At 49.1% G+C, this 25880-nt stretch overlaps 1 protein-coding gene across 1 annotated transcript in view; it reads left to right on the forward strand.

Annotated features, from left to right (window-relative positions):
* The window catches only part of TIMM50 (translocase of inner mitochondrial membrane 50), a gene marked incomplete at its 5' end in the record, with an annotated part of 34952 nt that extends 9552 nt beyond the window's left edge, over window positions 1-25400 (forward strand). The window contains 8 exons of the mRNA XM_081869312.1: window positions 8527-8548; window positions 15089-15147; window positions 17253-17372; window positions 17737-17841; window positions 20029-20127; window positions 22300-22456; window positions 23847-23953; window positions 24808-25400. Coding sequence (XP_081725438.1) covers window positions 8527-8548; window positions 15089-15147; window positions 17253-17372; window positions 17737-17841; window positions 20029-20127; window positions 22300-22456; window positions 23847-23953; window positions 24808-24909 — 771 coding nt within the window. The 3' untranslated portion in view covers window positions 24910-25400. The remainder of the gene's footprint in view (window positions 1-8526; window positions 8549-15088; window positions 15148-17252; window positions 17373-17736; window positions 17842-20028; window positions 20128-22299; window positions 22457-23846; window positions 23954-24807) is intronic.
* Window positions 25401-25880: the final 480 nt, after the last annotated feature.

Consider the following 25880-nt stretch of genomic DNA (forward strand, 5'->3'; position numbering starts at 1 on the left):
TGCATTTAAAGGAGGCTGATTAGGGCTGTCTACTCTCTTTTGATATGCAGCACAAGCCTTGAGTGCTCTTGAGGGAAGTAGGTGTGAAGTGCTAGTGGCCTTGCATGTCACATACCCAAATTAACTGTTTTGAACTGTGGGCAAGACTTCCTTATTGCCTTTCTATAACTGGGCAGCTTTTGATGTTCAAGACAAAGCTGTCACTTCTCACTGTGCTGTAAACAGCAGCTAAATTGTCTTGGGGAAGTTGCCTGCAATATTCCTTTGCAAGGAGCACTCCCAGGTGAATGGCCCTTCTTTCTTCCCTTCTCTCCACCTACCTCCTTCAGTTGGTGCTAACACGCTCCTTTCATGCTTCCACAAATTCCTTCTCACCTTTTGCAGGCAGCAGGTCAGCTTATTGCTGGCGCATGCCAGCTTACTGCTTTTGATCATTTGTGCTAACAAGGGCCTTCCGGGCATAATTGCCCTCTTTTGCAGAGGTGCGTGTCATAAGTGTGTGTGCTGGGGTGGGGGGAGTCTCAGAGTGCAAGGCTCTTTTGCCTATGTCTTGTCTCTTCCCTTTCTAAGAGAAGGAAAGGAGTTGCTGCATTTGCCTTTACAATACAATAATCTTTATTGTCATTGTCCCATACAGAACAACGAAATTGAAAAATCTACATAAAACATTCAAAACCAAACAAGCCTGCTATCCCAGCTATCCCAACCGGGTTAGCCCCCTAAAAACTCTGATACCCCATTTTTAAATACAATATACTCCCATAGAGACTACCTTACACTGCGTTTAAAACCAAAATTGCATTTGGGTAGAAACTGTTTCTCAGGCGGCTAGTCCTGGTCTTTATAACCCTGGACCTTCTTCCAGAAGGCAGAAGCTGAAAGAGATCATTTCTGGGGTGCACACTATCCTGCGCTATCTCTGCAGCTTTCTTATGGCACCTGGAAGCATAGATTTGATCCAAGGTGGGAAGAGTGCACCCAATTATTCTCTCCGCAGTCTTCACAACCCTGGACAGCATTGTTTTTTCTCAATGTTGATGCTTGATGTTGTCAGAGGACTTGAACATTGCTTTCAAAAGGCAAAGCCGTTTCATGCGGGTTAGATTGTGGCTCTTAGCCATGATACCTAAATTTACCTTTCATGTTCAGTGAAATGTGCCTCTGAGCACCAGAGTCCCCACAGGTCAGCTCCATTCTCCTTGAACTCACGCTTTACACCCAGGCTTCCTGCAAAATGTGGGCGATGGCTGCAGGAGTAGAATAAGCTGGAAATGTGCACAGCTGTAAGTTTATAGCAAAATATATCCCCTTTATAGTCTGTCAAGCTGATACAGGGGGTGCAGAGTTGAGGGTTTTCACAGCTGAAATTTCTGTGGAGATATTGAGGGATTGCAATGCTTTGAAGTGGTTGTGCGCCTGCCTTTCTCAAAGGTATTTGTGTCTTTCCCTTACCTGCTGTTCTTGAGCCATAATAAAACCCCTTTGGTTTTGTTAATAGCCCTTTTTAGGCTGCCTGTCGCATTCATGTGAATGGCCGCAATGAAGCTCCGGCCGCCTGTGCTGGAGCAAATGTGTCTTCTCCAAAGGCCTTGGCACACTTCACAGCTTCCTGCAAGTCGCATGGCATCACCTGGGTGCAAGAGGATCTTCAGGGGGACCTGATTTGTCTGGAAATCTTTGCCTAAGTGGCTGTAAAATGGGGCTGGCCTTTGATCTGCCTCTCTTTCCCACACTCTTCCTTTTCCTCCTTCTCTGGGAAGTGTGGATTTGCAGAAGGCAGTTTCTTGATCTTTTTCTTTTCTTTTTTAAATTACAAATTTCCTTTGTCACTCTTCAAGCCTTCATGTGCGCAGCATTGATCTTCCAGCTTCTGGTTTTAAACAAAATGCAAAACTAGGTTCATTCTGGTGAGTTCCAAAAATATTTCAGCACGGATATCTTGAAAAAAGGCTTATGGATCCAGATGAACCTTGGAAGGTGGGAAGCTTTGTGACAGTAGAGAAAAGAGGGAGCTAGAAGATAGCACATTTTAGGCGCAACAAGGAAGAAGATGGAAATTGAAATTGAAAGCAGCTTCCTGCTATGTCTTATCACCAAGATGCACAGTTGGAAAAAATTCAGAACCTGGTCAACCCATATATTTGTGCATACTGGAATTGCACATCTGACAGTTTGTTTGTTTTAATTTTTGCACATCTCTTAGGGCTAGAAGAACTTCCTAGCTCTCAGCAGCTTAAAAGTTGGAGACTTGCACCGAGGGGCTTGGATTAGTTTGTTCACAGTGTTTTGAACTACTTGGTTAACATCTTTTCCAAGGATGTCTTATGAACATCAGGTAGAAAAGAGGCCCTTTTTGTTAAGCACGTGTAGGTGTCCTGGTGTGTATTTGACCCTGGTGTCTGTGGTGTGTGCTTTTCCAAATCTAACCCTCAAGGTGGCACTGTTGAACTTTCAAACTGAACTGGTTTTGAGATTCCTGTGGAAAGTGTTTGGTTGTAGAAACATCCACAGAGAGCTGAAATCCTGATTCACCTAATTGCTGAGACTGGGAACAAAATACCGATCTGAACGCTTTTTGCTGGCTGATGCACCCCAGTCTGTGTAATGCAGGTATCCCATCTGCTGCTTCTCTGGGTCAATTTGGATGGCTACAGTGGGATAGCATCCTGCACACTCTCTCTTGATCTTCTTTGCTTATCTGGCCTCCTGTATCCTCACAGAGGCACTTTTTACATTCTGTCTTAGATTTATTTTGAAGGAACCTGGAACCCCTCTCCCGCAAAGTAGATTCAGAAGACATGGGGAACATCAGTCTAAAATAAATGACTAGCACTAAACAACTTGAGCGTCACTCTTTAACATATAAATAATCTGTTAGGTCAGTGCTTTTCAAACTGTGTTCTCCAACACTCTGCAGGTTTCTCAGAAGCAAATGGGGATCCTCAGTGTAGTGTAGTGTGTGAGCTTATTTTCAAGGCAGCTTGTCTGGCCCCTGCACATTATCTCTTGCAGTGAGTGAGCGCTTGGGGAGAGATATTATAGGAAAAAAAAGGGCTTGCCCCAACTTGGTGCCCTCTAGATGCTTTTGATGACAACTCCCGCCAGCCCCAGAGAGCACTGGGAGTTGTAGTCCAAAACATCAGAGGGGCACTGGGTTGGGGGAGGACATTCTAGATGGTTTCCTTGTGGGGTATACTGACAATTCATGCAGGAAAACATTGCAGCCAAAAGCCCTGGCCAGTCCTCTGTTTTTGCACCCTGCCTGGAACATTTGCCAGAATATTCTACAAAGCACAGGTGTTCCACAGCAGGCGTGTCGGGGTGCATGTGCTCCCTGGAAGTGCCGGGGTTTGAAGTGCATTGACCTCGACAGACTTCGGTGAATCCCTCAGCCTTTACGATCCCTCGAGTCTTCTTGGATTGAAACCAGTATAGAGATCTATCTTCTAAAACCCAGCCAGACAATGGTGCCCCTGGAGATGCCATCTGAACTGGGGAGCTGCTAGACTTGGGCCAGCAAGTGCCAGGATTCAGTATTTACATGCCCAGTTGGGCTGACTTGGTAGCAATGGTGGCATTTGGTTAAGTACAAGAAAGATGGGGCTTGGAGGGCCTCTGACAGCTGCCAGTTCTCTGCTTGCGCCCACTTGTCAGCTCCAGTTTCCTGCCCTGCCAAGCCAATGTTCCACTGCCCTGTGCAAAAGGGAGTTGGGAGATTAGACACTGGATTAGTCCTGCTGTGCCTTAAAGTCCTTCGCCTTGCCATTTCCCAGTTATTTTACATAATCCCAAACACTGGAGTAAAAGCAAAACAAAGTGATTCATAAACTGTGTGTGTTCAGTGACTGACAGAATTGGTTTCACCCAAGAGCGCTTACTGATACCTTTCTCTGGACCTGATTCTGCCTCTGCTCTGACAAGGACAGTCCCGGTATAGTTACTTTGCAACGTATCCACAAGGCCAGGAGCCGCCGTGACGTTGTCCAGAGCAGGTCAGTGCCGAAGACTTTGTGGGATTGTCTTTGTGGGAAGACTTTCTGCAGCTTGTTTGACTAGAGGAATGGATCATTGTTTTCGTAGCGGGGTCTTGCCCATTTCAGGTCAGCAGCTGCTGGGCTCCTGCGCCTGTGTCTGCGAACAATGAAATCTTGCTTGCAGCCATTCTGTTGTGGCTTTCAAGGACTCTGCAGCACTCAAAACAGCTGGTGCATCGCTATAGAGCCTTTCAAGCTGGGCTGGGCTTTTCCAGTGAGTCGTCTTTGCCCTGTGCATCAATGAAAATACCTGTTACAAGTAAAAAAAGATTCAAAATTTGCAGGGCCTTAATTTCAACCAGCACAGAACTTTGGCAACCTGGAAAGCAAAGTCCTTCAGGCAGACAAATCCATGCATGCGAAGCTTTGACCCATTTAAGAAGACAGTCTCACTTGATTCCCCCCCCCCTTCCCCACTGCTCTGAAGACTTACATCCTGTTCCGAATTTGGATGTTTGCAGATAACTTTGAAGCAGTGCTCATCATGCTAGAGTGCAGAAGTACAGAGTACTTCTTCCTAAGTACAGATTAATAGAGAAAATAAAGCAGTGATGTACCGTAGTTTTGGCATAAATGCAGAGGGGAAATCCTAAGGCCCAGAACCAGAGAGCTACTTCAAACAGGCGTTTGAGCAGACGTGAAAGGAGATAAATATAATACGTATAACAGCAGACACACACAGACACGTCCCCCAGGTGTACCACAAACTGTTTCACAGGCTGTGCTTGTGTGATGGTCATGGGGCTGCTAAAAATATCCTTAGGCATGTAGAACTGGTTCCATTTCTTTGGTTCTTAATCTGATGTTTGCAAGTCTGAATGGCTCCTTTCCAAAGAGGAAGTGGTCTTGTTTTCTATGGAGAGGTTAGCGGCACTCTGGGAAAGAAGAGATGGAGAGAATCGTATCCCAGTAATGAAGTAATGCCTTCAACAGTAACAAAGGTTCAACTTGTGGATATGTGTTGCTTAAAAGACATACCCACTCCCTGCTCCCTTATTCTTGCAGCAAGAGGGCATGAAGGAGTAAGTCAGCCCATAGAACATCTTGAGGGCAGAGGCTTTCTCTGTTGTGGGTGCCTCCCCATCGTCCGTCAGACGCCCGGAAGGGAGCTGGGCAATGCAAAAGCAGTTTTCTAGACTCGTGTTGAATCAGGATTACTAAAACAACTCCCTGCTATAGTTACCCTTTGAAAAATCTGTTGGCACTGTGAGCTTGAGAATGGGGGCTCTATAGTATCTAACCATGGGGCACATGAGAGTCAGGGTGATTAGGGCAGTGTTTTTAGAAACATGCTGTGTGGAGGTTGCTGAAGCCTCTTCATTGATTGCGCAGCGCAGCTCTGTCCCTTGTTGCAGCCCCTCAGCTTAAAGGTGTGAGAGCCATTTGGCTGCAGCCCCAAAGCTCAAGTTACTTTGTCAAGCACAAAATGGAATCACCCCCAGCTCAGAAGTGGTAGCTGACTCCTAAAAGCAGAGGTGTCAGGTGTTGGGAATACGTCCCCCAGTCGTGGCTGGTTGTGGTTAATGCAAATAAGCACTCTGGGCATGCTCATTGTTGCTTTCGACATGGTAGGTGTAGTCTCTTGGCGGTGGGCTGAGCTCTCACTAATAGCTATACTGTAGATGCCTTTGTTTTGCTCGGGTGTCTGTCACTGGTGGGGTCCGTCAGGATGTGCCAAACCTGGACAAGGGACAATTTGTGGTAACCTGCAGGAAGAAAAACGGGTCAGAGCAGTTTCCTTTCCCCTACGGCATTTAGCGCATCATTTTGCATCACAGCTGGGCAAAATTGCCATTTATTTATTTCTTGCATTTATCTCCTATCTCCAAGGAATTAAGGTGGCGTGCATGGTTCTCCCCCTCCTCAATTAATCCCCACATCAACCCTGTGAGGTAGGTGTTAGGTTGAGAGGGAGTGACTGGCCCAAGGCCACCCTGTGAACTTCATGGCTGAGTGGGGAGATCACCAAATACTCACCTATTGCTGCCTGAAAAGAGTTAAGGGACATTTCTAATGGTGATAAGCAAGTACGAAGAGGAAAGAGATTGATTGAGGAGAATCTGATTTGTTTCTGTCCCTTTCACACTAATTTCATTTGATGCCATTGGCCCCATTGAGATTCCATTGGGAAGAGGCGTATAAACTGAGAGGCTTTTCATACCCTGCCTTTACACAATAGCTCAGGGAAGCTCACACCATTGATCGAAACAATTTGTAAGAGCTTTATACAACAGAAGAAGTACATAGTCCTGCACTTGCTCAGTGCCGCCTCCAGAATCCGTGACAAAACCTCCATTGCATCAAAATCCTGTTTCTTGTCTTCCTAGGGCAGCCTTCGCCAACTCTGGTGCCCTTTGGATTACAACTTGCATCAGCACCAGGATGCAAGTCCAGACAGCTGGCAGGTGGCGAAGTCTGCCCTAGGGCATCTTTGCGTAGGTGCAGCAATGACAACTCCTGAACCCACATTGTGGCTTCCACCAGCTCTGCAGAGCAAACACAGCCCCCCCTCACAAGCCATGTCAATTCCTCTTGTTGTACCAAAGCGTTGTCTTGCTAAGCTTCCTCTGTGTCTGGGTCTCTACTGTATCCTGCCTGTCTTTTTTAAAAATAGGTCCCTGCTCCTGGAAGGGTGCTGTGGGTTATGGGAAATAAATACACCCCCGCCACACACACACACACACACACACACACACACACACAAACCAACCAACAATAACCCATGTTTTCTGTGTGTGCCACTCTTCCTTCCTGTTGCCCATTTTGACCCTGCCTGTTTTCCACTGACCCGTCTGCACTGGAGGAACAGCCAGCACGAAACCACTGTCCACAGCTGCCACATCCCTGAGGTAGTTGCTGCTCTGTAAACATTTAAGGAAGGAAGGAAGGAAGGAAGTCGTGCCGCTGCTATGCAGCCTCGTTCCAAGAGCATTTTCACTGGTGAGATTTGGCTGGCTTGTTGGAGACACCTGAGCAATGTATGCATCCATTCTGCTACAGAGCTCTAGCGCATGGGTAGGCAAACTAAGGCCCAGGGGCCGTATCCGGCCCAATAGCCTTCTCAATCTGGCCCGTGGACCGTCTGGGAATCAGCGTGTTTTTACATGAGTAAAATGTGCCCTTTTATTTTAAAATGCATCTCTGGGTTATTTGTGGAGCCTGCCTGGTGTTCTTACATGAGTAGAATGTGTCCTTTTATTTAGAATGCACCTCTGGGTTATTTGTGGGGCATAGGAATTCGTTCTTTCGTGTCCCCTACAAAAAAATGTAGTCCGGCCTCCCACAAGGTCTGAAGGACAGTGGACTGGCCCCCTGCTGAAAAGTTTGCTGACCCCTGAGTCTATCATGTAAGAATTGCCTCCCCAGATCAAGCTAACAGTTGGGCGGCGTCAAGGAGAATGCCCAGCCTGGGCTGTCTTCACCCTTGAAGATTATCTTGATCTCTCATGGCTCATTGACCCACATATTGATCTGTGGTGAGAGAGAAGCCTTTCTCACTGCAGTACCTCAAGGACCACCTCTCCATACGAACCTACCCAGACCCTGCAATAATCATTTGAGGCCCTTCTTCATGTGCCCCCTCCACGAGGGGTCCAGAAGGTGGCAACAATGGAATGGGCCTTTCCTGTGGTGGCTCCCCATTTGTGGAATGCTTTCCCCAGGGAGGCTTGTCTTGGGCCTTCATTACGTACATTTAGCACCAGGTGAATTGTTCCTCTTCTCCTAGGCCTTTGGCTAATTAAACAATCTATGGCCTTTTAAACAGGGGGCCGGGATATGGTTTTGCTTGTTATTGTGCTATTCATTTTTGTAGTTTTATACTGTAAACCATCCTGTGATCCTCAGGTGAAGGGTGTATATAAATTAAATGAATAAAACAAATGTAGACCAAGCAAGCCTATAAAGATGCATTTCCCATTTCAAGGTTTTCTGGCGCCCATCAAAGGTAAAAGGCAGCTGCGTGTTCCCAGGTGGGAATTTGGATCCTCCTGGTCCAGAATCTTGAATTGGTTGGGCTTCTCTGCCCAATTTTCTTTTATTGTTGATAAAATAGGAATGCCAGGGCTCTTGCTTCATAGGGCTGAACAAGCTGAAATTAGTAAAACACTTGCATGAAAATCCTTCCTCCAGCTTTGCTTGCTTTCAGGATACATATGTTGCTGTGGTTTTTTTAATTGTGTTTCAAGGCTGATGTGTTTGCCTCCCTGGGCTCCTTTTGCGGGGGGGGGGGGGGAACAGAATATAAATGTAATAAGTAAACAATAGATGAAGTGCGAAAACTGTAAAATGGTGTGGGTACAGCTGCTGGGGAGGTTTTAAGACATAAAAGGCAAAATAGTAACTGTAGCTGAGCCTTACTTACGCTTGGTCAGAATAAATGAACTGCGAAATAGGCGCACCCAACAGGCTGTTTCCCCTCTGCTCTTGCCTTGTGACTTGAAACATGCTGTGGAGTCAAAAGAATTATACTACCTTCTCTTTCTCTTTGCAGATCCCTGATGAGTTTGATAACGGTGAGTAGGCAGACCACCCTTCCTGCTTTTTAAAAGTCCCCTTGATATGTTGGGGTCACAGCAAGCTAGACAGAGGAGAACCCTTGTTGGTAGCACCAGAAGACTTGAGAAAGAGATGTTGTCCTAGGGGCCTTTCTGCGCCTCAGAATACCTTAGTCAGCGCTTGGGCTTTTTATGTTTTAAGAATCCCATGGTTTCATCCCTACAAGTATGCCAATTCCCACCTCAGATCTTGCAGTACAGATGTCATTTTATGGCAGGCGTGTGAATGTTCTCCACGTTTCAGTTGAATTATCTCCTGAAGTTTTTGTAATGGCTAATCAGTCAAAGTGGAACTGGAGCAGCTGAAAAGCCATAAGATTCATGCTTACCTGACAACTGGTTCTTGTGGTACTTTCTCAGCACAGTGATGAGCGCTCACCGTTTGTGTGGACCAGATTTGAGTGCATTTGAGAGCGAAACAGGTACTCTGGTGGCTTCTAAGGCCTTCTAGGTAGCTTTCCGAGTGCTGATATAAGAAGAGAGCTTTATGCATGCTCTGGATGGAAACTTGGAGAGCGTGATGACTAGCGGAAGTGTCATTGAGTGCAGCCTTCCTCATCCTCGTGACCTCCAGGCACTTTGTTGTTTCTTTCCCCCAAATTTTTTTATTCATTTAATTATTTATTTATTTATTTATTTATTCATTCATTCATTCATTCATTCCCCGCCCATCTGGCTGAGTTTCCCCATCCACTCTGGGCGGCTCCCAATCAAGTGTTAAAAACAGTACAGCGTTAAATATTAAAAACTTCCCTGAACAGGGCTGCCTTCAGATGTCTTTTAAAGATAGGATAGCTGCTTATTCCCTTCACATCTGGTGTTCCACAGGGTGGGCGCCACTACCGAGAAGGCCCTCTGCCTGGTTCCCTGTAACCTGACTTCTCGCAATGAGGGAGCCGCCAGAAGGCCCTCAGCGCTGGATAATACAACTAAACAACACAAACAGAAAAACAAACAATACAAACAGATTCTTGTCTTATCCTTATTTTTTCTAAACATTGTTAGGTGAGCTTCCCCAAGTCCCCCCCCCCCATCTGATTTTCATTTTACCTCATCTTTAGCAGTTTACATATATCATAATTTTAACCATTTTTTTTATCACACTTACTTTGACCATAAGAATATTCACATTTTATTCCTTACAAATAATACAATATTAAAATACACTATCTTCTACTTCTAACCCTACAGCCTATATCCACATCCAAAGCTATTCTAAGATTTAAATATTAGCATATTTTTTTTCAAATATTCTTTAAACTTCTTCCATCTTCTTCCACCTTCTCTTCTCTCTGGTCATGGAGTCTCCCAGTCAGTTCGGCAAGTCCATATACAGTGGTGCCTCGCAAGACGAAATTAATCCGTTCCGCGAGTCTCTTCGTCTTGCGGTTTTTTCGTCTTGCGAAGAAGAAGAAGAAGAGAAGAGTTTGGATTTGATATCCCGCTTTATCACTACCCGAAGGAGTCTCAAAGTGGCTAACATTCTCCTTTCCCTTCCTCCCCCACAACAAGTGGGGCTGAGAGACTTCAGAGAAATGTGACTAGCCCAAGGTCACCCAGCAGCTGCATGTGGAGGAGCGGAGACGCGAACCCGGTTCCCCAGATTATGAGACTACCGCTCTTAACCACTACACCACACTGGCTCTTAGCACGGCTATTAGCGGCTTAGCGGCTCTTAGCGGCTATTAACGGCTTAGCGGCTTTAAGAAAAAGGAAACAAACTCGCAAGACGATAGGGAAATTCGTCTTGCGAAGCACCTCAAAAAACGGAAAACTCTTTCGTCTAGCGAGTTTTTCGTCTTGCGAGGCATTCGTCTTGCGAGGCACCACTGTTGTCCATCATTTTCATCTGCAGACCTCCAAGCACTTTCAACTCCCCTTAGCCCCACCTAGCATGGTCAGTGTTTGGGGCATGATGGGAACTGTAGTCCCAACAACATCTCCAGAGCACCAATTTGGAGAAGTCTGAAGTATCCTGTGTTGCAGCCTGACCTTAAGGCTGCACAGAACAAAGGTTAAAAACACTAGAATGGGGGAAAGGGCCACTGTCCTTAGTTCTCATGGTTTACATTAAAGCTGCTGTTTGACCCAGGTGCAACTTGGGACATGATAGCATTTCGTACCTTGTGTGCATCAATAGACGGTCCCTGCTCAGGCACCTTCTTCGCAGCCCAAGGCACGTCTGATAAAAGCCCGGTCCTGTTTTTAGCGTTTTAAATTTGTGCTGCCAGCTAGCCAAGCGCCTTCCGACACTTCAGTATTTAAGCAGCTGAGAAGTCTGGTGGGCAGGCTGGGGGGAGAGATGAAATCCCCCAGAAGTTAAGCTATAAATATGTTAATTCCTTGATGTGTTAAACCAGAGAGTAAGGGAACAGCAACAAGGGTGACCTGCTCACCCACCCTCCTCTTTACGGGGGGGGGGGGGAATTAAAACCCCACGTAACACTTCCAGGAATAACCAGACTTGCTTTACATTTCTAATTGGACGGGTGAAAGGTTTGGGGAGGAGGCTTTTTTCTGCGGCTGCCTTGAGAGCAGATGTACCACTGCATAAACAGCACGCCTGCCCCTTGTCAAGAACAGAAGGTCAGGCGGAACTTGTGCCGGGCGGGGGGAGAGTTCACAATGCTTCTGCTGCGCCCCACAGACACCCCCCCCAGTGCCCGTTCTTGGGGGCTGCTGGAGGCAAAGAGCAGTCACTGAGGTTACGATGCGAGTGAATGGAGAGACGGGGAGCCTTTGGGGCAGGGGAGAGGGGGGTGCGAGTGTGTGTGTGCCTGTCCCCCCCCCCCCCGGGGCAAGGCAAAGCCATAGGCATTCCAGATGTCCTCTTTAGCAATTCCGCTTTTGAAGAGAGAGGGGCAGGTGGAGAGGCAGATTTCAAGACAGAATCCTGCGGGGAGCGAGAGCTTTGGGTCAGACTCTGAAGCAGCTTCCTCCAACCTGGCGCCCATCAGGTGTTTCGAATTCCCAGCCCGCTCAGCCAGAATGACCAGCGGCCCAGAGCGATGACGGGGGTTGTCGTCACAAATACCTGGAGAGAATCGGGTTTGCAGAGGCCTCTCCTTTTCCGTACCATTGCAGAGCTGTCAACTTTTACCTTTTTTAAAGGAAAATTCCCTTATTCCGAATAGGATTCCTCGCAAGAAAAGGGAAAAGTTGACAGCTATGCCATTGGCGTGTCTTGGTTGCCTGAGATTTCTCCTTGCAGCTGCCAGTTTGGCTGGGACAACACCCTATGCGAGCCTCTGGCCCATGGGAGCCCCCAGACGTGATTCTCTCCTTGGAGTGCTTAGTTTTGGGTGTCTCCGACGGTCCTGCTCCGCTGAGCAACCGTCTTCTTCCCAGCATCCCCTCCCTGGTGCATCATCAACAACGTTTGCCCCTTGCCAAAAATGCACACTTTTGAGCTTGATTTAGTGAGGACGCTGTGGGGCCATTTCTAGCTCCCTTGTCCTGAAATACTTGCACATGAGTGGGGTCACTTATTTATTAATTTATTTAACAGGCTTTCGTAGTCCAGGAGTTTCAAAAGCGAACGGAGGCTCGGGGGGGGGGGAGTCTGCACAATAGAAGGCCAGATGGAACTTAGCGCAGGGCTTTCAGAAAACAGATTGCCCAGCTAGGGGAACTTTCCCGATAAAATATGTAGGAAGCCAGTAGGGAGGGGAGGGTGTTGTGGGGTTGTGGTTTTTTTGCCTGGGATAGGAAGCTTCTTTCACCAGCTCCTTTCAGCCGGCCTGGCATATGCTCCCAGCAGATTAAAAGGCATTCTCCAGTCGTGGCCCCATTGTTACCCACAATAGATTTATTATTTCTCTTCCCCACCCCCACCCCCTCCTCACCCCATTTACACTTCCCACCACTTTCCCTGCCGTCCAGATTTTCAGCTCAATCCCCAACCTCATCCAACCATTGACAGAAAGTTGTACAGGTTCCTGTTGGCACGTTTTGTGTAAGCTGCTCTGTCCCGGTCCTTGTGCTGGGAGCACCCAAATTTCTCTCTGCAACCCTCCTTCGCTCTCCTTGTGCCTTATTTAACTGTCAGCTTACTTCCCCCTAAGGAATCTTTAAAAGCTTGGCTTTTAAAATAGCTCACCATTCGTTGGGAGGTGTCTAACACAGTCTTCCCCAAACTTGGGTGTGTGTTGTTTTTTAACTACAGTTCCCATCATCCCAAGACCAGTGATCAGGGATGATGGGAATCGTAGTCCAAAAAAAGAGCTGAAGACACCCAAGTTTGGGAAACGCTGTGCTAGCATTTTACAACATAGAATGGAAACAGCGGCCAGTAAAATGGGCAGGTGAAATCAAGAGCCCAGGTACAATAAACAGCAGCAGAAGCAGCGCAAGATACAAAGCCAAACATCTTTAAAATCAAGGACGTTTAAAATCAAGGACGTTTAAAATCAAGGACATCTTTAAAATCAAGGACAGCAGGGAGGAGCTGGATCTTAGAGAAATTTAGGACTGCCATAGCGAAAGCCCTGCTCCTTATAGAGTAGGGCTGGGGAGCCCTTAGCCCTACAGGTGTTGCTGAACTACAACTCTCATCAGCTCCGTCAAACATGACCAGTTGCCAGGGATGATGGGAGTTGTAGTTCAGTGGCATCTGGAGGGCCAAAGGTATAGTTTTTGATGTTTGATGTTTTAATTTATTGGAAACCACCCTTGGGCAACCCAGTCAGATGGGAGCATATACTACTTCTTATTATTCTTATTCTTATTATTTGTTTCCCACATCTGTTGTTGGGGCTAACGTCAGATGGAAGCCAAAGCAAAGCCTCTTCAGAAGCTCCCAAGTGCAGGTGGATGAGTGGGAGGAGAGCATTCCTTGAGACATAGAAATCCAGTCTATTAGATAATTTAATATATGCTGCAAAATGATCTAAATCTTGCTGCCCACCCCACCCCTAGTTATCTAGCCTATTTACATATACAGAGCTGGAAGACTGATCCTGTCCTTTGTTGCAGCAAACCAGATATCAAAAGCTTTAGGGCACGTAACAGTTTATGTAAATAAATACCAATTATTTGAGCTTTGTCCTCCTTTGTTTGTGACCAGTGAATGCCTGCCGGAATTTTTAAGCTGGTTTCTAGAAAACAAAACCAACGGCCTTAATTTTTTTATAGCGTAACGTCGTAGGTCGCTAGAAATGTGCAGACACTGAAGCAAGTGTTTGAAGCACAAGTGGCCGCTTGCTTTGAAATCAGTCGACAACATAGACTTTATTATCGTGGCCAGTTGTATCTTTCTGTGGTGCACAGAGCCTCCTCAAATAAAGCCTTGTTTCTTCTCACAGGCTCTGTTGACCGAGAGAAGAGATTGATCTAAAAGTTGGAACAGGTTCTGGTGCATCCAAGTTGGATGAGCATTAATACCGGTTTAACTTCGTTCCTTCCTGTTGCAGCCAACTGTCTAGAAATGAGGCGTTTCAGTCTGGCAGTGGCCGGCGGCAGCCTCTCAGCCAAATTCCACCATATAAGCCCCCGGCAGACACCTGAATCCCTTTTGCCTGTGTCTTGGTGCAGGCCAGTCATCCTCCCCAGCTGCTCAGCTTGAATTATCATGACAATGGCTCCCAAATTACGCCCCATTCAATGCGCCTGCCTTTGATTGATTAACTTACAGTTTCTGTTTGAATAACCCTGGCGCTAAGATGCTGAAGCTGTAATCTCAGAGGGATAGTTAACAGCGCTGGTGTGGGACTGTGGTCTTGGCTCACACGCTCTTTCTTCTTCAGCCTGACCTCTGCTTAAGTGAGCTGGTAATTGAGGAATCCATTAGTATTCTTTTGGAAGGACTGCAGGACTCCGCATATGTTCAAACTGCATCAGATGGCTTTTGGGGGGGGGGACTGGGGGGTGTTACAGAACAGGGAGCCCCGGCTAAGCTGCCAGCCACAGAGCCCTGCTTGGTTAATACCCATTCACAGATAGATTTAACTTTTGGCAGCCTTACGCTTACTAGCTGCTGCTGCAGCAGCAACAGAATCATAGAACTGCAGACTTGGACAGGACCCAAAGTGTCATCTAGCTCAATTCCCCTGCAAAGGCAAGGAATCGCAGCTAAATATTACCTCTCTTGGTTCTGGGAACACTTTGCAGTACGGGAGGGAGTTTTTTCTTCCCAGTGATAAATGAAACAACAAGCCAGCTTGAACATAAACTGGCTTGAAACAGATATAACTGGAATAGCTTATCCAGCCCCCCCAAGATTCCCCAGGAAGTGTAGTTCTTGATTTCTGAAGGAGCTGAGACTGTTTGCTAGGTCCCCCTAGATTCTCTGCCTGAAGCCTTGACAGTTAAAGCAGAAAGGCACATCAGCGTGAATAAAGTCTACCAGCGCAGAGACACACACCGTCCCTCCTTGACGAAAAATCCCCTCCAAGTATTTGGAGGGGGAAAACGAAGTTCGGACATGTGCAGAGCACAAACTCAGGTGCCTTGACTTACGGTGTTTCTCATGGTGACCCTGTTCTCTAAATTGGCTTTCAGATCCCGTAGTGATCCAGCAGCTCCGAAGATCATACAAATACTTTAAAGATTACAGGCAGGTGAGTGAGCCTTCTGTGGTCCTTTTTCAGAATCTGTTCCTGATTCTCCCCAAACGTAAAAATTGGCTTCCCCTAAGTGTCGGCAGGAGCTGTATCCTAACTGGGTTTTTAAAAAGGTAAGTTGCTGTGCAGGCACTTCTGTGTCCCAAGAGTTCAGGCCCTCGGATCCTTTAAGTTTAAAGCAAGTTCCTGGTTGTGGAGAAACACAAGGAGACCTTAACACTCCTTTGCCAGTGTTAAGTGCCGTGACCAGAAGAAAAGCTGGTTTTGTTTTCTCCTGTTGAAACACCTGTTTGCAAATGGGTGCTGCTACTCTGAATTCTTAGCAGCAGTTTTGTTGATTTCAGCCCAGGGGCACCCAGAGCCTTTGTGCGCGTGTGCCAGTGGCTCTGAACTCTTTCTTCTGTCGGCTTTATGCTCTGCATTTAAGCCAATGTCATGGCTTATTATGGGTTTGTATGTTGAAAACAGTTGTTGCTTTTCCACACACACACACACAAAGCTCAGAACTTATAAGTGACATTTGAAGATGGACTCCGGGCATCTAACCGATGAGCTAGTTTTATTTAAACCAAGTCTTACACACAGGAATGCAGGAATCACAGCTAAAAAACCCCTGACAGATGTCCATCCAGCCTCTGCTTTAAAAACAGAGCCCAAGTTCCAGTGGAGTGTGTTCCACTGTCAAACCGCTCTTCCCTGCAGAAAGTTCTTTCTGACGTTCAGTTGGAATCTCCTTTCTTGTGATTTGAATCCATTGGCTCACTTTCTAACCTCTTGAGCAGCAAACCCCCCCCCTCAAAAAAACAAGCTTGCCCTTCAGATATCTGAAGATGACTGTCACCTTATCACCTCTCAGTCTTCTCTTCCCAAACTACCCTTGTGAGATTGAAGTGTGTGCAGGTGGATGGGCTGGTTAGAAAAAGGAAGCAAACCACCAGTCACCAAGCCTGACGGGCCTTCAGTTTTTTGTGACTGTATCTGTATGGCTTCTGCTCCTGGGTTATTGCTTTGCTATCAGCACCTCTGTGCCTCTTGCCGCTGCTGTGCGCTGAGAATCCCATCTGCCGCCAGGGTGATAAAATCGCTGGCCTGAACTCTGCCATTGCCAGCGTGCAAGCTGCTTTGAGCCCGACAGCTTTGCTTTGCTTGGGCGCTCATGTTTCTTTTAAGGACCATCGCCAGGCACAGCTGGGGGGGGGGAGTCCACTCTACAAAGACTTTATCCTTGTGGCAGCTGCAAGAATGCACCTTGGCTTTTCGGTCTGCCTGGATACTGTGAAGACTGGCTTTAAAACAAACAGCAGAGTTCGAAGGTCTTTGCAAAGAAAAGAAAAACTTGCACTGTGTACTCTTGTGTTGTGTTTCTGTGCTTACCGGTAATTGAAAGAAGTAATAAAATGTACAGATCAGAACAACTGTTTGGACATAATTGAAGCAGTCTGGATCCGATCCTCTCCTCTGTATGCAGCTCCAGAACAGCTGCTGCTGCTGCTGCTGCTGCTGTTAATTATTTCCTTCCTTTTTACCAGACCAGAACTGAAGGTGTCATCAGATAATGAAAGATTAAGTTAGAAAGTAATTAAACTCCATTAGCTTTGGCTGGTAGCCCTACTGTGCCCCTATGTCAGGGGTCCTCAAACTTTTTCAGCAGGGGGCTGGTCCACTGTCCCTCAGACCTTGTGGGGGCCGGACTATATTTGGGGGGGGAATGAACGAGGGATGGTGAGAGGTGCACAAAAGGGCTCCGGAGAGGGGCTGGCACCAACAGAGCCCAGCCCCCTTCCTCCTCTAGGCAGGGCAGGGAGAAGCCAGGAGGAGGGAGGGAGGAGCCACCACTGCTGTGAGAGGGAAAGGGAAAGAACGCGTGCTCGCTGGCGATCCACACGGCGATTCCTGGACTGTCCGCAGGCCAGATTTAGAAGGCAATTGGGCCTGATCCAGCCCACGGACCTTAGTTTGCCTACCCATGCCCTATGTGGACAGAGACAGCCTAACTTCTGTCTCTTACGCTCTGGTAACCTCTAAGTTGGACGCCCAAAGGAAGGAAGGGTCTGTCCTCCACTCTTTTAACTGCTGCTGCTCTTTGTTTGTGTCTCCTGCAGATGATCATAGAGCCAACCAGTCCTAAGCTGCTCCCAGACCCCCTGAAGGAGCCCTATTACCAGCCCCCTTACACTCTAGTCATCGAACTCACAGATGTTCTCCTTCATCCGGAATGGTCGGTGCGTATCCATCCTGGGGCAGCATTTAGGGAGGTGTAGCAAACGTACTCATTTTCCCCCACCCCACCTGAGTATTACTAGGTCAGATTAAGTGATATGGTAGCCTATCCCTTGACGGACAGCACAGGGGACTGTTTCCTGCACTCCTGTTTGCAGTGCAGTAGCTGGGATATGCAGAAAGAGCTGCCTTAGTATTTGGGGATGGGTCATGGACTTTTCCTGGTCTGCTGCCAGCGTTGATCTGTGCTGGTTGGCAAGCGCTCTTTCTGTGCAGCTGGTTCTGTATCTTTCTCCCAAGGCTCCACTTTCTCGCCTCTTGTACCCCAACTGCCCTGACGCTCTTCTCCTCCCCCCCTTCCCTCAGTTAGTGACCGGCTGGCGCTTCAAGAAGAGGCCAGGCATTGACAACCTGTTCCAGCAGTTGGCGCCTCTCTTTGAAATCGTCATCTTCACCTCTGAAACGGGCATGGTGAGTGCTCTGTCGCTGCCCCCTGCCAGGCATGGCTTGGCTTCCTTAGTCCTGGAGCTAGAGCAAGGCGGAGTCAGCTTCTGACCCTGGGACCCTGATCCCAGGAAACAAAGATGGCTCTGCCTAGGCGGAAATATAGGTGTGCACCACTTTCCTCCTCCGGCGGCGTATTCCCACACAAACCCTCCCTCCTCCACTTGCGTGTGTGTTCAGGGTGTGATAAGGAAGGCTGCAGGGCTACTTCTCTGCCTGCAGCCACTCAGGGCAGGCTGGACAGTGGGAGAGCCTTGAAGGGGGTCGTAAGAATGAAGGAGAGTTTGGATTTGATATCCCGCTTTATCACTACCCGAAGGAGTCTCAAAGCGGCTCACAATCTCCTTTCCCTTCCTCCTCCACAACAAACACTCTGTGAGGTGAGTGAGGCTGAGAGACTTCAGAGAAGTGTGACTGGCCCAAGGTCACCCAGCAGCTGCAGGTGGAGGAGCGGAGACGAGAAACCCGGTTCACCAGATTACGAGTCCACCGCTCTTAACCACTACACCTCACTGGCTTGTGGGAATGTAACAGCCCAGAGAAAGCAGATCAAGGCTGGAGCCCATACACTCACACACACACACACACACACACACACACGAAATACAGTGGTACCTCGGGTTACAGACGCTTCAGGTTGCAGACTCTGCTAACCCAGAAATAGTGCTTCAGGTTAAGAACTTTGCTTCAGGATGAGAACAGAAATCGTGCAGTGGCAGCACAGCGGCAGCAAGAGGGCCCATTAGCTAAAGTGGTGCTTCAGGTTCAGAACAGTTTCAGGTTAAGTACGGACCTCTGAAGCGAATTAAGTTCTTAACCCGAGGTACCACTGTACACAGTGTAAATCATGCATCTCGAGCACCTTTGCCATGTTTTGCTTTTGTTGGATGTGGGGAAATGACATGAAGGCTCTACCCCAGACTGTTGCCCATCTTATCTCAGAAACCATAAACGCTAGAAGTTTGCTGTTTCATTAAAAAATAAAGAAACACTGGGCTTCTTGACATCCTGAATTCTGTGCCAAGTGCCACATCCCACATCTGCGTGGTGCAAGGGCTGGCAGGGATCCACAGTTGTGGTTGGGGTCCCCAAAGCCTTGCAGCGGAGTCAGGAATTTGTGTCCCGTAGGAGAGGGCCGGCCTGCCTGCCTGCCTGCCTGCTCATCTCCTCCTGGGTCAGCCTCCTCCCTTCCACTTCTCCTTTCTCACGCTTGAGTGGCGGGAGGGGAGTCCCACAGGGGAGCGTGCCGCTGCTCATTTGAATATGTATGGGTCCAGCCGGACCGCCATTCAGCCCATTGAATCCAGGCTATTACTGTGCTAATTGAGTGGGCCTGTCCTTGTGGGGAGAGAACAACAGCACGGCCAGGAAACTTGTGGGCAGAAGACAAGGGAGCAGCCTGGCTTGCACCCAGGTCTAAAGCGCTATCTGCGTTCAGAGCTGTGGCTCCAGTAAATAGGGCAAAAGGATGACGTGCGTTAATCTGCGATGCTTCGCAGTTTAACAACCACTTGATGACCCCTTCCTAAGAGAGCAGACACATTAAAGAGGGTGCCTTTTGGTAGCTGGTCCACGTTTATGGAATGCCTTCCAGGGAAAGCCTAGCCTGAGCATATTTGGAAAGTGGTGCAGGCTTGTCCAGTTTTGAACCGGATGTCAGCATCTCTCTGTCTCGATGGGAGAGTGTGCCTTTCGGCATGAAGTCAAACTCTCGGAAGGTTACAGCGCTTGCTGCGGCTATAGAGACTGATACGGGAGAGACCTGTTTTGTTGCAGCTGGGGCAGATCAATTTTAAGCGACAGCCCTGGCCTATGAGGAGCCACAGCTAAGTCCGTTAGTGGCAGAGTGCCCCACAGCTGGCCAGTACGTGAGGCACAGGTTGGCACAGTATCCCTCAGGGCTTGTTCCTTTTGCTGGTGCTGCAAGAATAGGCAGGCCAGACCCTCGAGGCCCGTGCTTTATCATTGTGTGTTTGTGTGTAATCAAGCAGTGTGTTTATTCGGGAAATAAATGTGCCAGTACGGCCTCCTGAACCAGTATCATAAGCAGCTGAATGGCATGATGCAGAAAGCACCTTCACTTGCTCTTCCCACTGTTACAAAGACAGATCCTGGAAATGTGAGGTGATTCCGCTTTCCCCTTCTCCATTCCAGACCGCTTTCCCCCTCATCGACAGCGTGGACCCTCACGGGTTCATCTCCTACCGGCTTTTCCGCGATGCCACGCGCTACATGGATGGGCACCACGTGAAGGTATTTGCAGCCAGGCTTTCCATGGGGGGGGGGGGAGATGCCCAGCGGTGTTTGTGGCCTCGTGTGTTCGTGTGCACAATTATCTCTGGGTGGAGACATCTGGATAGCACCAGGTTGTGCTTGTCATCCCTCTGGGGGAAGGTTACGTCTTTCACAATCAGGATTTTGCTTTTTCTTCCTCCCCTCCACCTGCAAGTTCACCTAATACTTCCGGGAGGGTTTGCTCTTTGGCGAGCATCGATGAGAGGACCCGCTTCAGTTCCCAGACTGGATCCCCGGTGCCTCCTTTGAGAGCTGTGGCCAGTTTGGGGTGAGGGTGGGCTTGGCGCTTGACGCAGAGCCCCACAGAGGAGAGCGCCTGCGGGATTTCTTTTCGCTTTTACCAGTTGCTTGCCGAGTGTTGGCTGAGCATCTTGATCTTTGCCTCCTCCGGTATTGCCTTAAAATCACCGAGAACGGACATTCTGAAATCTTGACTCTTCACACTGCCACAGGGTTAAGTTCCAGAGAACCCAGAGGGTGAAAATCCACAGGAATGCACTGCAAGGGACTGAGACCTTTTGAACATCCCAACGCTCCCAGTGGGCTCTGGCAATGGGACGCTGGTCCTCCCTTTCTGCATCTCCTTGCAAAGCGATGTTATGCAGCAGCAACCCGGGCCTCCCTTGCAGCCCTGCCTCCACAGCTGTGTTTCGAACCCGTGGCCCCGCTACCCAGCCTAGGCGAGCGCAAGGCTGGAGCAGCAGGTGCCCTCCTCGTGTTCCGCAATGCGAGTTCCCCTGTGTCTGTGCTCCACAATAGAGTGTGGATGGCTTTGCCTCGTCGCTGCTGCAAGCCAGCCTGCCTTCTGTCTGTCCTCCTCCCTCCCTCCTTCCCTCCCTCCACCTCCCATCTGCTGCCCCGGAGCCTGTGGGGTGTCTTTTTCACTCCATGGCATGTGCGCTTCTGATTGTTGTGGATTCTCTTTTCTTTCTATTTTCCTAAGTGAAAGAGGGGCAGGGGTGGGGGGAGGAGGAGGGGGGAGGCAGGCAGGCAGAGGAAGGGGGCAAGGAGTTGTCTCCCCCCCCCACCTGCTGTGAGGAGCGGTTCTGATGTTCCTCAGAGATGGTAAAACTGCAGAAGGCTTGTACTGTAGCTGCAGCGTTGAAGACAGGGAACAGAGAAAGAGGAAAGAAAGATTTGATATAGCAGGAACGCCCTTTGATATAGCAGGAACGCCCATGTGAGTGAGGTGGGGGGGGGTGGAGTATTTAATGGGACAGTCGAAAGAGGAATGGCTTTCATTCTTTCAAAGAAAATAGTTTTGCATTGCAAGGGAGATTCAGATCAGTTTCTCCCCGCCTCGCCCCTGAAGTTCCTTATTGGGAAGCAAAGTCACAGCAATCTTAATGTTACTGTGACACAAGACAGGTCCTGTGCCTGTATCGCGGAAATGGATACCTGGATTAAGATTACGTATTAAACTCAAAAGGCCAAGAAAAAACCAAAGTTCTGAAGCAGAACAATGGGTGGCGGGGGAGGGGGTGGCAGGGAGGAATCTTCACCAGGAAATTCAAAGGCCATTATTAGATTGCAAGACACAATTTCCATTTCAAGCTCTCTTGAACCTCTCGGGGTCTTTGACCCATTTCTCTCATTGTCAAGTAGGCTAGGACATAGAATCCTAGAGTTGGAAGAGAGCACAAGGGCCATCGAGTCCAACCCCCTGCCAAGCAGGAAACACCATCAGAGCACTCCTGACATATGGTTGTCAAGCCTCTGCTTAAAGACCTCCAAAGAAGGAGACTCCACCACACTCCTGGGCAGCAAATTCCACTGTCAAACAGCTCTTACTGTCAGGAAGTTCTTCCTAATGTTTAGGTGGAATCTTCTTTCTTGTAGTTTGGAACCATTGCTCCGTGTCCGCTTCTCTGGAGCAGCAGAAAACAACCTTTCTCCCTCCTCTATGTGACATCCTTTTATATATTTGAACATGGCTATCATATCACCCCTTAAGCTCCTCTTCTCCAGGCTGAACATGCCCAGCTCCCTTACAATTGCACCTTGGAAAGTTTCTGTGTCTCTTGCAATGTGCAGGCCCGTCCTAAAACGCCTGTTGAGTTTTTTTGGGGGGAAGCCAGCCTCGTCTGCTGGTGACCTCTCCAGCCTGCCTCTGTGTGTTTCTCTCGCCAGGACATTTCCTGCCTGAACAGAGATCCCTCGAAAGTGGTGGTGGTGGACTGCAAGAAAGAGGCGTTCCGCTTGCAGCCCTTCAACGGCATGGCTCTGAAGAAGTGGGACGGGAATTCGGACGACCGGACACTCTTCGACCTTGCTGCCTTCCTGAAGAGTAAGGAGACATCTGCCCAAAATAGAATTATAGAATTATGGGATTGTAGAGTCCATCTAGTCCAACCCCCTGCAATGCCGGAATCTCGGCTGAAGCATCCATGACAGGCGGCCGCCCAACCTCTGCTTAGAAACCTCCAAGGAAGAAGAGGCCACAACCTCCTGGGGGAAACGGTTCCACCGTCAAACAGCTCTAGCTGTCGGAAAGTTTTTCCTGAGGTTTAGTTGGAATCTTCTTTCTTGTAATTTCCATTGGTTTGAGTCCTGCTCTTCAGAGCAGAAAACAAGCTTGTTCTCTCTTCCATGTGAACTATCTAGTCCAGCCTTTCTCAACCTTGGGTTCCCAGATGTCGTTGGACTACAGCTCCCATCATCCATAGCCAGCAGGGACAGCAGTCAGGGATGTTGGGAGGGGTTTTCCAGCAACACCTGGGAACCCAAGGTTGAGAAAAGCTGGGCTATAGGTCGTGGGACAACCCCAAAGCATTTGTAGGGTCCTCATCCCTGTCCAAGGGTATTCAGTGAGTGCCTGCTCCACTTACAGTGGTACCTCGGGTTAAGAACTTAATTCGTTCCGGAGGTCCGTTCTTAACCTGAAACTGTTCTTAACCTGAAGCACCACTTTAGCTAATGGGGCCTCCTACTGCCACCGCGCCGCTGGAGCACGATTTCTGTTCTCATCCTGAAGCAAAGTTCTTAACCCAAGGTAGTATTTCTGGGTTAGCGCAGTCTGTAACCAGAGGTGTATGTAACCCGAGGTACCACTGTATCCACGGCAGTGTCAGGGTGCAGAACGTCAAGGTCAGACAATCTCCTGTTTCGAAACGCAGCAGGTTTCTGACTCCCACCGCTGCAGAGAGGAGCTACATGGTGTGTAGGCACTGCCGGGTGGATTACAGGAAACCCAAGAGGAGACCCATCTTCTGCCTTCTTCACTGCCAAGACTAGGGCTGGGGAAAGGCTCCCTGCCTGAAACCCTGGAGCAGGGGTCAGCAAACTTTTTCAGCAGGGGCCCGCTCCACTGTCCCTCAGACCCTGTGGGGGGCCAGACTATATTTTTTTGGGGGGGATGAATGAATTCCTATGCCCCACAAATAACCCAGAGATGCATTTTAAATAAAACGGCACATTCTACTCATGTAAAAACACACTGATTCCTGGACCGTCCAGCGGCTGGGTTTAGAAGGCGATAGGGCCAGATCCGGGCCCCGGACCTTAGTTTGCCTACCCATGCCCTGGAGAGAGTAAACATTTCCTGAGCTAGATGGAGCAATGGTCTGACTCAGGGACATAAGGAAAGCTGCCCTCTACTGTGTCACTAATACATAAAACGTGTACATGACCCAGGCTGATTCTCCTGTAATGCTTGTTGCCTCCTTCTTGCCTGTCAGCCATTGCCTTGAGTGGCGTAGAAGACGTCCGGACCGTGCTGGAAAACTACTCCTTGGAAGAGGACCCCCTGGAGGCATTCAAGCGCAGGCAGTCACAGCTGGAACAGGTGAGGAGGAGTGCAGAACCAGGGCTGGGGGCTTTGTCTTTGGGTGGGGGAGGCTGCTACTGCTTTGGTGAAGCCCTTAAACATGGTCAGGGTGCTGGGGTTGCAGAGTCACCATCCCAGTCGCTTCGTTGGGAAATCCTGGTTTCCCTGCTAATAAAGGATAAATATTTTAGCTTACGTAGTATGTTCTAAGCTCACTACCATCTCGTATGGTGAGGCCAGCCCAGTGGGCAAAAATGCTGCTGGAGAAAGGCCCACACTCAGTACAGATCTCAGGCCGAGTTTGGCTTTTGCAGACAGTGGGGTCCCAGAAGATTTTTTGCGTTTCACCGCCATGTCTTGGTTGGTTCTCCTTTTTCTCAAGGGAAGGCAAGTGCCTCAGAGGATCTGCAGAATGCCTTCTCCACGCATTGGCCTAGTTCAACCTCACATTAAACCACCGTTTAAAGCAAACCATGGTTTACTGTGACGTGAGCAGCATGCTGGTGCATGCAGCAAAAAAAATAAAAATAAATAAATCACGCAGCTCTTCCCCTCCAGTGCTGTGCTCCTGCAAACAAAACAAGCAGCTGAGTCTGCCCTGCCACGCCGTTCGATCCTGGGCTTGCGGTGTGTTTTTCTCCGAACCCACCCTGGGCAAGCAACCAAGGTTTGCTGATCATCTGCACGAAGGCAGTTTAAAAACAAGTCTCTGGCCTAACGTGGCAGGTGAGCCAAGCTGCTGAGTTACTCTGCTAGCCTCCTTGACAACGTCCACATGTACGGGAATGGGATCAGCAGGGCTCGGGGCGGCAGCCTTCCTGGATTCCTTGGTGGTGACCAGGCTCCCGTTTGTGTCGCCTGTCCTTTTGCAGGAAGAGCAGCAACGCCTCGCTGACCTCTCCCAGCACAAGAAGCAGCAGCTCTTCCTGGGCTCCCTGGCAAGCCGGCTGTGGCCTCGCTCCAAGCAGCAGTGACGCCGGCGCCTTCGAGGGACAGCCACGCTGCCCACAGAAACAGACTCCTCAGCTGCTCTGGTCTCTGGAGGCAACAGCCACACTTGAGGGTGCGGCACAGACTTTGCCCCCCCCCCCCAAAGCCAGGGGCTGCAAGTGCTGGCACCCACCGCCTCATCCTTCCCTTAAATTCCAGCAGCAATATCCCCACCGAGGCTTGGACCGCTGTGTGCATGGACTGGGATCTCTCTTTTTCCAGGGAAGGAACTCTTCTGGAGCAGCAGGATTTGTGGTGGCCTGTTCGCAGCCAAGGAAGTGAGCCTCGCCATCCCAGCCAGGAAAGGGGGGAGGATGGGGGGGCGCGCAGTGTTCTCCTAGATCGCCTCCGGACTGGTCTCTCGCATCCTGCTATCATGTTCCCTTCAGGCTCCAGGCCCTGCTGTTACTCTTCTGGGGCAAACAGAAATGAATGTTGGGTGTACTCTGAAATAAACGGCCATCTTTCTAGCGAAGGCGCTGTCGGGCCCTGTTTCCCCAGCCAGAATGTGTGAATGCGTGCGCACAGGAGTCTTCACCCTCTCGTTTAGATGGGAACCTGCTTCCTAAGAGACTGCCTCTTTTCCAGCGCGACTTCCCTGGCCCCACCTTCTCCCCACCTTGACAACTCAGCTCCAGTCTTCCTCCGGAGTCCAGGTCCGGATGTAAACAGGAAAGGGAGCCAGCTGGGGATATGCTGGGCTAGAGTGGGGTGGGGTGGAGTGTGGAGGGCTGTGGGCTTTTATAGAGGAGAAGCACACAGCCGTCGGAGGGGGCTTCGCTCCTGCTCCGCTGTTGTGCTGCATTTAAAAAAATGACTTGTGGTTTCCCACCACCCCCTCCCCTGTAAATGTCAGTAAAACCCTCTGGGGCAGGGATTTCTACTGGTGCTTAGGACTGTCCCTCTCAGCCCAAATATATAATACGTGATTTGCTGCAAAAGTAACGGGATGTTG

Source organism: Podarcis erhardii (genome assembly GCF_964252035.2).
Source record: "Podarcis erhardii genome assembly, chromosome: 7".
Taxonomy (NCBI): domain Eukaryota; kingdom Metazoa; phylum Chordata; class Lepidosauria; order Squamata; family Lacertidae; genus Podarcis; species Podarcis erhardii.